Here is an 11,884-nt window from a genome sequence, read left to right as displayed (position 1 = left end):
GGGGAGGGGAGGGGAGGGGAGGGGAGATCCTCTAGGACTGCTCATGCTATAAATCAGGTCACAAGTAAGCTCTCAGGTGGCAGTTGATCCGTAGTGTGTATAATTTACAACTGCATCTCCACGTACTGCTTTTCTCTGTAATCGGCACCCCTGATTTATGAGTCTAAATTCTAACCTTTCTTTGCAGTTCTCACTTGATATGCTTGGAAATGCTTTGTTATACCTAGACAGTCCTTATACTTTTAGGATGTGTTGTTTTCCCCTAAATGAGCGTGAAAGTTTTGAAATAAAACAATCTTTAATTAGTGAGTCTCCAGTCAACATGGCCTTAAGCCATGATTCAGCACGAAGTTCTTGAATTTTCAAAGGATTTAATCTTGGTATGTTCTGTAAGACTGCATTCATCAAGACTTATTCTGCTTTTCTTGGAGGAAAATGACACGTAATTGAAGTTGGATTTATTTGCTGTTATCCTGGTTCAGCAAAGGACATAGTTTTTCTGGGCTGCATCTTAGAAGCGGTCCATTGGAAAAAAAAAAAACAAAAAACACATGTCCTATTAAGTCAGTGAGGATAAGGATTATGAGTTTCAGTTTTTAAAGAGCCTGCCTCATTTCAGGCAGCCATATGTCTCTCTTATTTAAGATTACGTTGCTAGAGATTTCAGTAGTGTATATCAAAAAACAGAAATCTAAAATGGCCTAGTTTAAATACAATTTCATTTAAAAATACTAATATTTGGGGCAGTGGGAGGGGAGATGTTGCCTGACCGGTGAGTGTGAATGTTTTCATTGTTAGGTTTACATATAACTTTTTTAATTTGAAATATTTAGGTATATAAAATGTAAGGATACATTTCGTTCTGAGAATAAAAGATACAAGAAACGTGTAAAATGAGAATAAAAAACAAGTGAAAATTTTCAAATAAAAAGAGCCCTTTAGATTTAAATAATATAGATATGCAATCTGAGGAAGATGTTACTTATTGTATTTCCTTAGATAATAAGTATCAACTATGTAATTTTAAAAATTTTCTTTTCGCAATTTTGCCATATTGAAATCCACCAAAAATAAAATAGAAGATACACCATATTCTATAGCTAACACTTAGTTTTTCCCCAAACTAAATTTTTTTGCAGCTAAAAATCGAGTTACACAGCATATACCACTGTGTTATGATTGCGTAGTTTATTTCAGTCAGAAGTTGAGTGCAATCACTTTGAATCTGTGGAAGAGGGACTGTTTCTTTTCACCTTCAATGTCATAAAATTCTACTTGTTAACTGTAATAATAGCAAAGAATCAAATATTTATATTGCTAGAATTTGGGGCAAGACACCATATTTCATAGATAATGGAAGCAGAGAAAGAAAAATGATTTTTTCTGGGATTTTGTTGTTATGTTAAAAGAGGCTTACAGCAGCATTTTTGGAGAGGTTTCCTAAAGCCTTTGCAACATAAGAAAGGTGCAGCACTGACCATACTTTTTCTGTGCTCAGCCAAAGTGGGGGGACAGTGTTTAATAAAACAAAGTATTCAAAACTAGAAGTCTTGCGTCAGTCAGGATACGTTTAGCCAAAGAAAGAACAGAAGATTCCAGGCACTTTGTAGTCTACTAGTCTGTTGGCTATTCCTATTGATTTCATGTGGAAGATGTTCAAATGGCTGGAGTGAAAGTCATGTGGTCAAAGGTATAAAAGCAATGAAGCACGTAGTGGTAATGGTGCATATAGCTTCTCCCACACCCTGAAACATGTCCTTATCAGCTTGGTTTTCTCTACAGAAATAATATTATGATAATTATTCTCCTTATCAAACAGTATTTCTGATCTTCAAACAGTAAGGTTTGTTAATGATTCAAATATGAGACAGAATATTTGGAGAAAAAAAGTGAAATGAATCTTAGGATTTGTACTAGTTTCTTCGCATATGGAGTCTCTTAAAAGGTTGTGAGTTAAATGCTTGACAAAAGGAAAACGGAAGCACTTCAGACTTACACAGAAGTTATTTAACTTAAATTTTCCCTTCACTTAAAAAAAGGCCCTATAACTTTTCCAAGAGAAATAAAATCATCCTAGGAGTAGATTAAATCTGAAATAGTCTGAAGTTTTAAGCCAGACAAATACCATCGTTGACTGCCTTTCATGCGTTGGCTGCATAAGTTAATGTGATCGCATCCTCTGTGTATTATGTTACTGGTGACAGACCCTTTTTGGACACTTGACTGATGGTGTTTATGTCATTCTCACTACAGACAAGCTGCCTGAGGTTGTTTTACTTTCATGCCATTGTCGTTTGACATTAATAACTGTTTAAGCAGGTATAGATTGACAGTCCTGGGGATCTGTCCAATTCCCATGGCAGATTCTTGTAACTGACCTGGGGCTTTCAGTCACTAAATAAATGTTTCTTCTATTTCCAGGAAGGTTTTGATAAGTCTTACTTAACACTTAAAAGCAAGTTTGTATTCAGAGCAAAAAGGTTGCTATGGATATTTTTAAGCAATCGTGCTCTATTGGCTCGCTATTTATCTATTGGACATACTACTACTTGTTAAACACTTATGATATGATGAAAGGCACTAGTCCCCAGTGTGAAGTAGTATACACAATCTGTGAGCTTAACTAGAAATCTAACCTGAAGGACTTATTTATACCACTAAATAGCATTTTATTTCATGAGTAGCATCATTCATTTCTGTAGGATTAATTACTGAATAATGTGATATTCACTTTTTTGATTGCAGACATCAACCTTTACCTAAAGAAACAAAATATGTCTTATAGTTATGCTAACACAAGTAAGTGTTGAACAGAGAAATTACTTTCCTGTAAATAAACTATTTCTCTTCATTCTCCCATACATTCACTCTTAAGAAAAAGTACATTTTTTCATATGTAAACTGCATTCTCAAGAAACATTTCAAGTGGGAAATTTCGTATGGTTGGAGACTGGTAGTCAGCTCTGCATGGCATTTTCTAGAGTTTGAGTGAAGAGTGTCCTTTCATCGCAAGTGCACCTGTAGCTGCCATTGTATATGGAGTCATTTAGTCTCCATGCAGTTCTGAAGAGGTTGGTATGTTAGGCAGTTTTGCAATCATTAGGCGTTATTCGTTACAAAGTATTTGACTAATGACAATATGCTGAATATATATACATTACCTTGGCCTTGTAAAATTTGAGTGTGATATGGTATAAATAATACTTTGATGGGAGAAACTCTTATCAAAAAGCTAAGTCTATTCATGACTCTTTAAGGGAGGTTTTATCTCCTGTGTCATATATCCACCAATATGTATAATGTATTGTAGGCTTTACTTGTTTGATTCCTATGTGTGCAATTTTACATTGGAAAGAAGGAGAGATGTAAGTAGAAGTGTAGCTATTGGGTGCAAATAAAGTGTATTTTACGGAAATAGTTTAATGAACAGTAACAGCAATATGGCAAGTCTTTTTGTCTTGCTTTCAAAAGCATTCACTTAACACCATAAGTGTTTACATTAAAGATGGAATAGTAGACTGTCTGGTAGCCAAATGCTGGTTAATCAAGTTGAACAGCTTTGATCAGACTTTCAGAAATGAAGGGGGAATCCTCACGGAAATGTCAGTTTGCATATACCTAGATAACAACAGGGACACACAACTGGCTATTTGGAAACACAGGTACATGCACAAATTTAAATTATCAGAAGCCTATTTGTGATGTATCTTGCAGCTTCTCTAGATAAGTGTGGATAATTTTTGGCAGAAATATTTAATTTTGTTATAGCTAATAAATGTCTTCTGGTAATTGCTGTGATGAGTAGTGCTGCCCTCATGTCAACAACAACTTTAAAACAGTGAATGATGGGAAAATAGGAGTTTCTTATATAGTATGTAGATCATATCTTCTCTCAGTTAAAAAAAAGTGTATTTGCAATATATACCAATGGTTAAAGTTACAAAATAATATGTGTTCATGTTCTTAACTATTCATTTAGCTTGATTGCTGTGTTATTCAATACTTCCTTAAGGAAAACTATAGTTCTTAATATGCTAAGATTGGACAGAAAAAGAATGTCATTAACTGATGATATATTCAAAAATATGTGTGCATTTTAATAAGTCAAAATACTTACAAATTAATAGTCTTATGATAGGAAAAGGAAAAAAGAGTAATGGCAAAAAATTGTAGAAATTCAATGCATAGATATTTTCTCAAAGAATATTCTCACATTTTCCTTAAAATAATTTCCTGTAATTTCTTATTTCTTATAATTTCTTATTTCTTATAAAATAACAACCTGAATATAGAGCACTTTCAGTAACAACCAAAGGTTAACAGCTTATGTAATTTTCCTTTATGACTTCCTTTGACTTTCTGGTTCAATGATTCACAGGAAGTTTCTTCCTATTTTTTTCTGTTGAGATATAAGCAAAAATTCTATAGATGAGTCCCATATCTTATGAAATAACTTTAAATACAATTGGTCAATACAAATCTAATTTTAATAATAAAATTGCTTTCACAGTTACAACCCACAATCTTTATTATTACTTAATTGGGAAGCAAGTTTTAGTCTCTATATGGCCTAATTTTCTGTTCTTTTACACTAAATAGAACTTATCTCCCCTTCATTACTTCCTATCTATCATTTAACAGAAATAATTGCATAATGCATGTATAACGAGTGTTAATTAGCAATACATGTTATTACTCATCATAAGTAAAATCCGTATGTTCTTTTGTGAAAGAGTTAAAAATAGCCCTACTGCTTTGTATTCGTGTCTGCGTTTGAGCGTGCATGAAGTGCTCTTGTAAAAATACCCCAAGTAATGGAGACACTGTTAGGTGTAATGCATTTAAAGTAGTTATCAAATAAAAATTGTATTTAAATCATCAAAAATCATGTGATACAGGACAGATTTTTCTAAAAGTATTACCAGTTTCAATAAGAAATTATGTGCCTGCAGGCACTAGTGATATATACAAGTGAAACAAATGAGATTAAGTTGCTGCATATATTGTGTGTGGTTCAGCATGATAGCACATCAGTCCTATGGGGATTCTGTGATTTTTTTTTTCCTAGAGACTTCTATTTATGTCTGGGTGGTGATTTAGAAGACATAAATTGGCAGGTGTGGCTTTTCTGAACCATCTTCCTCAGCAGAGATTTTCAGATCTTACTAATCCAAACAGGAAAAATTCTCTCTCTGGTTTCAGTCAGAGAAAGAATATTCAGTTGGATTTGGACTTCTTATGAAGGAGTTTAGAGGGAAGAGTAGTCAAACTATTCAGCAGAAAATACATAGAAATGTTTCAAAGACAAAGAAACTAACATTTTAGATTTGTACAGTTTGACGTTAGGGAAAGCTCAAAAAGTAAATGAGACTTTTACAGGTGTGCAAAGAAAATGTCTGTTATCCCCTGTACATGTTATTTCCAACTTAAATCCTGGGCCGCTTTACCTTCTGTGGGCTGCGTGAAAAGGGGAAGGGACAAATGGTCTCATCTTTGTTTTTAACCTTTAAGAGTCGGGTATGAATTGAGCCATTTTTTGCCCATGCAAGCATTGCCATTGCTATGATGGGATGGTTTCTCCTGCAACGAAGGGCGCTGCCTCGGGGAACTGAACATGGACACAGTCATTCAGGGAAAAAAGCTGAATAGAGCAGGACAGTCCTCATGTATTTGGGGCTTTATCTCAGGACAGGGGTACTCGGCTGTGTTGGCGGCTCGTAGCAGTGGGTGGTGATGGATTCCTCTCGAGCTGTACAATGTGAACTTAGCAGGTAAACATGAAAGAATATGAAGTTATTGGGAGTCCTGGGGTATTATGCTTAGTCTACACGTCAGATGTTTCCTAAGTTAGGAAGTCTGAAAACGGTCCCATCTTTAGCTGGTATAACTCTGATACAAAGATCTCTAAGGTTGGCCTAAAAAAATAGTCTCCTCCTCAGCCCCCTCTCGTAGCATTTGCTGTGTAGCATGAACTGATCTGAGCACCAGAAGTGCTCTTTTGCTATTACCAAGTTATGTTTTTAACAGGATTTGCTAACATAATTTGCTCACTATGATTATATCAACAAACATTACCCTGTGGTGTTGCCTGTTTGCAATACACCACTTCAGGGGCGGGAATTTGTTTCCACTGGCTGGGGAATGGCATGAATTTATTCAGGTGAGAACTGAAGTAAAAACGCCTCATCACATAACCTCATGCAATGGCTGAGAGGCCTAGGTAAACTACGGAGGAATATTGCCACAAACAAGCTGTGTCTTTTCAGATGAGAAGTTTACAGATTTGTTTCCAGTGGTAATTCTTATGCAACATGCAGGGCCTAATTAAGGTCTCCCATCTCTTTGTATTTTATCTCACCTCATGACATTTGTATAGCAGCTTATTATAACTGAATAACAGGACAGATGAAAATGCAAGTATGTTGATTGTATTTATAGCTGTGCAAACACGCTTTACAGTTTATCATTCAGTACAACAATTCCATTATCTTAAGTCGAAACTGAATTATTCAGTACCAATTTTTTCAACTGACCATTTGATGGACCAAATTTCCAGTGACATTTACCATCAATAAATCTAATTTGCATGCATTAAAGATAAGAATTGTGCTGCCATTTTTTTATGGCTTCGTTCCACTGCAATATTTCATCTGTTTCAATATTTGCACTTATTCAAAATAAAGAGGTAAATATGGTATCTCTGTTTGGTAACATGGTGGCTGTTATTCTTTCTTTAAAGATTGCTACTGTGACTGATCTATTTATGTGCTATAACTTATAATAAATACATTTCAAAATTCATAAATAATATTAAATCTGATATCCAGAAACACAAAGCATTCTAGACTGGTTGCACAGGAATGGTGAATTGCTTTATGGATATACATGATGAAAGGGGAAATATGACTTTAGCTATGAAAAGTAATTCACCTGCTTCTAAAAGAGGTTTCACATTTGTGTCAAGGAAAAGGCAATCCCTTGCAAGTAAGCAATAGCTATCAGGATGTGTTAGGTAAAACTAACTCACTCGTACTCTTGACCTTTCAAAAACATTTGCAGCTAATGTTGATGCTTCTGACAACATACACAAATCCTCGCAGTTCTTTGGGAAGATATTTCAGTTCTTCACTGAAACAGTATTTTCTGTAGTATGCAGTTGATAGTTATTGTAAGATACAAATTTTGAATTATATAGCATACATTATAGCCTATACTTTGCAAAACACAGTGTAATCTTAGAGTGATCACAGTTAGATAGTTTCTTCTGTGTGGCAGTTGGAGAATGATCTAATCTGGGTCTAATCATCAATGTCATGAAGAAGCAGCAACTTAAATTAAACTGCCAGATTCAAACACCCTGAAAGGCTGTTTCTGGATCCAAAGTTTCAAGATTTAGATGTTCCTGTAATAGGGGTAAGCAGGTGGACTGAGGAGATGAAAAGAAAGACTCTCACAAGAAATAACTTCCAAGAGCAACCCTTTTTTTGTTTCCTAATAATTCTGCTTGAAACATGGTGTGAGAATGCATATAAATAGAACCTGTTGCTTTCAAACAAGAGTCCAGTTTTGAATACATAACAGTGCTAAGCTAGACTTATGGAAACACTGATATGTTTTGCTTTCTCCCTAGATGTTTGTAAAATTAGAAAGAATAGTTTTGTATATGTTTACTATCATCTCATTCTATATTTCCAGAATGTCGCCTTTCATTTGGGCTGCAGGCACAATGAAATAAAGTAATAAAATATATATTTTATAAAATATGTAAACAATTATATACTGGTCATGAAAAAAATCATAGGCTCTTTATAGGGCTGCCCATTTGGTGAGCATTTATATTGTTCTGTTTTACAGTCTCAGCAGAAAAGAAAATATGGGAGGGAAGAGAAAGAAGCATGGGACCACTGGGTTAGATTTGCACTGTCACCTTTGTGCTACCAGCCTTTTCCCACTGATTCCTCAAAGCTTATCTGTAGCTGGAAGCACCAGTTGGGCAAATCAGTGCCATCCTCCCTGGCAGGCTTGGCTTACCCGTATGCCAGTGKGTCCCCAGCACCAGCTCTGTGCCACCAGAATATGGCAACGTGTCTTATGGTCCCTTTCTGTTGTCTCCCAGCATGAAGCCCTCTCCAGGGAAAGTTATGATTTATAGGCATGGCTCTGGTTCAACAGACCTCAAGAGTACCCCAGGAGATGGCAAAGGCTGATGGAGAGGAATGGAAAGCAGGAGGGAATCTTCTTTTCTTCATGTATGAACAGAAAGCAAATTTGGAGGTAGATTATTAACCAAATTCATCTTATTCTCATTAAAAGTCCTACATTTTTATTGCTGTCCAGAGATATACCTTTTCTGTCCTTACTTCCATCAAGAAGATAGATGTATCTGTAGAAAAAGTCTTAAAGAACAGTACCCCATAACCTCAATATTTTCTCCTCACATACAAGATTAAATCATATCCAGATATTACTGACAGAAAATTCTCTCTTGTCATCTGAAACTGAGGATGCTATGGGAAGACAGACTTTGGAGATGTGCATCCCAAGACAAAGACTCTGCAAAAAATCGGGAAGGGTCAAGGGAGACCTCTTTGGTTGCAGCAGTCTTACGAAGCCCCCCTGAATTCTCTGGGTCCCTGTAACAACAACCACATTTGGCTCTCAAAAACCCCAGAACTGACTCTGTGCTTCAAACTACTTGCCTAGGAACTTGATAGAATAACTCAGAAATAAACCATTCTTTAAAGACAGGGCCTTAAATAAAATAGCACATCTGTGAATTTTGTGCCTGTCTCCCATTCTTGTCTGGCAGATGTTTCTGCCACTTGCTGTCTGTGCCTAACTTAGTGAGGATTTGAGGACTGTACCAGTTGTGCATGGGAAAGATTTTCCCCAGATATATGTTTTTACTAATTACAGTGAATCATCATCACTGGATATTTCAAGGGATGCATACAGTGTTTTCTTACTCTCAAAATTTTAACACTGCTTTGAAGAAATTATCGCATAAGTATTTCCCAAATGTCCCCCAAAAAAGGAATGAAAAATACTTGGGCAATTTGATAGAAACACTGCTAGATGGCTGGAGTCATCCAATCCTAAAGTTAGGCTGATTATGACAATAGATGCTCAGCATGAGCCTGGTGCCAAGTCTGCTCTCCAGAAAATTTCCCCTAGGTGAAACCTACTTTGTATTGAAAGACAGTCAGCCTAGTTGCATTATTTTATTTGTTGTGGTTTCACGCTGTGTGAAAGCCAATTTGGGATGTGGTTTGTTTGACCAGTTCCAGGGATTTCATGGTATTACGCTTGGAAAGTGAAGTCTGGGTGTGGAGGGGGTCTGTTGTACTGTTTTGTGAGTTTGTCTCGGTAGACTGAGGGCTGGGGAGCTCACAGATGTAGATCAATGAGATGCAACAACAAACTCTGGATCAGAAGGTTTTGAATTTTTGTGCAAATATTCCAGATTGCTCTGAGGACAAAAGAAGGTGGACAGAACTGACAGAGCTCAGTATTCAGACTGATTTAACAGATGTGGCCATTCAGTACAGCAAAGAAAAAAGTTTTGTATTTGAGGATTCTTTTTATGACTTTAGTTTATTTTACTTCTAGAAAACTACTTTAGAACTATTTTAAAATGTTATTTTTATAACAATAAAGAGCAATAAAGAATATTTCAGATATAATATCTTATTTTTTTCTAATTTACATTTTTCTTTCAAGCAGCTTTTCTAGAAAGATACTGCCTTAAAATCTCACTTGTTCTTTCTCTCTCTCTCTCTCTCTCTCTTTTTTAACTCCACTCTCTACCCCCCAATTTGAAAACAGGGGATGCAATCCTGATGGTGTGAGTCCTTTTAAATGTTCATAATTCCAGGCAAAGAAGTAGGTCTGGAACTTTATGTTAATAACTCATGTTTCAAAACAAGCAAATTAACATAAAACTAGTTTGTAAGCAGTTTGTTTTTTTTTAAAACTTCATTACTTTTCTGAGTAAAATGTTTCCACTGATGCTTTTGTCTATTTTTTCCAGAACTAGAGGCTGAGGAATGGTGCAAACATCTCTGCATGGAGTGTCTAGGAACCAGGCTCAATGATATAAGTCTTGGGGAACCGGACTTGCTTGCTGCTGGAGTCCAGAGAGAACAAAATGGTAAGTAACTTTGTAATTGCTCATGTATCAGTTTTAGGTGAACCATATCCCGTGCTATATTTGCTGATGTTTCTTGTTGCGGGGATTTTTCCTATTACCTAGAAGTACTGCATTAATAGCTTCAATAAACACATTGGATGTGTTTTAGAATAACAATTTTATTTTCTACAAATAAAGATGATTGAATTCCATGCCAAATAACTCAGAGTGACTACATGTGTTCATTGTGTTCGCATGTGACATGGGAAATGATGACTATGACCTTTCTGGTTCTGGAAACAATGGCCTCTGTGCAGAGGAAGAAAACAGTAGTGGTTGTTCCACAGCCTTTAAAAGAAAGTGATGAACATTTGAACAAGGCTTTGGATTGCAAAATACGTTTTTGTTTTATGCTCATACCTGTCTTGAACAGTGAAGTCTAGGTCATCTAAATGTCATCAAATACAGGTAAAAAAGGCAATGGCAGATCCTAGGCAACGTAAGCCTGAGCTTATAAATCTTCATATAAAGGCTATTTTGTACAGAACTTTAGATTAAATGCATACAGAAACAATGTTAGTGGATGGAATACTCAATAACAAAACAAAATCTGTGATTATACTGTCATTTAATTCCTATTAATGAACATAAAGGCAACACAAAATAAGCTCATTTATTCCCTTCTAAATTACAACACTCAATAATTATTAACGTCTTGATGCTTTAATAAAATCCAATAGCTTTTAACAAAGTAATAAAACAAATTGCCTCAATGGTTATAAAATATCAAGCCAACTATCATTATAAACAAAATCACATAATTAAATTATAGAATAAATAGCACTATATCAATTACATTGTATTAATTTCTTACGAGAGTCCAGACACCTCTGAAATTAATAACATAAAATATACAGAAATACTTAAGAAATTTTGTTCAAAGATCAGATATTATTGAAGTGTGATTTAAAAAAAGTTCCAGTGTTTGTGAAAATTGTTTGCTTACTATGACACTAGATGCAATCTGTAACCTGGTTTAACTTTACGTATGTCTTAAACTACAGTACAAATTACAGCTACTAACATTGTGGGGGAGTAATAATGATCAGATACAACCTGTAATGATCAGATACAAAGCATCCTATCTGCTATATGTACATAGGCTATAGGTGTAAACTCATATATGCACTGTTAGCAAGAGAAATATGTGAGCAGGTGCAGTTCCTTTACAAAGGAGAAGAGAAATAAATCTTGTCAAAAGCTTGTGATGTGAACAGAAAAATAGTTTGGAATTCCTAAAGCTGTTTCGGTAGTGAAATCATTTAGAGTCCAGCAGCTTTGGGACTTAGATGACAAATATTGCATTTCATCTTGTTCTTGATAGAAAGAGATCCAGTCATACAAAACGTCTCCAAAAGACATAGATTAGTCCTGTTGTTTGAAGCAGTCTTGATTCAGTTGCTTTAGTGTAGAAAATAATTGCAGTACTAGCAATAAAAAAATCAACATATATGAACATAATTAGCATCTTTATTGTTCTAAGTAAATAAATGTAAGGAAAAAAGGAAGCAAAGCATGTGTTTTTTGTGCAAAGCACATGAATAAGAATGCATGGAGGGATATGATTACCAACCTTTTTTAAATCAAGCGGCTGAATAGAATCCAATACTTGAAGAACACTCTCTTCTAAATCATTAGTTACGGGATCTCATACAAGCAATTCTGATACCGATCTCCTTCCTTCCCTCATTCCCT

The 11,884-nt window shown here is 35.3% G+C and overlaps 1 protein-coding gene across 1 annotated transcript in view; it reads left to right on the top strand.

Moving 5' to 3' along the window:
- The window catches only part of DOK6 (docking protein 6), a 252,006-nt gene that overhangs the window by 143,503 nt on the left and 96,619 nt on the right, over nucleotides 1–11,884 (top strand). Inside the window, exon 4 of the mRNA XM_026079293.1 lies at nucleotides 10,031–10,150. Coding sequence (XP_025935078.1) covers nucleotides 10,031–10,150 — 120 coding nt within the window. The remainder of the gene's footprint in view (nucleotides 1–10,030; nucleotides 10,151–11,884) is intronic.

The sequence above is a fragment of the Apteryx rowi genome, unplaced genomic scaffold (genome assembly GCF_003343035.1).
Source record: "Apteryx rowi isolate R43461 unplaced genomic scaffold, aptRow1 scaffold_499, whole genome shotgun sequence".
Classification (NCBI taxonomy): Eukaryota; Metazoa; Chordata; class Aves; order Apterygiformes; family Apterygidae; genus Apteryx; species Apteryx rowi.
Note: the sequence above shows the minus strand (reverse complement) of the source record. Positions and strands in the feature narration are given on the sequence as shown.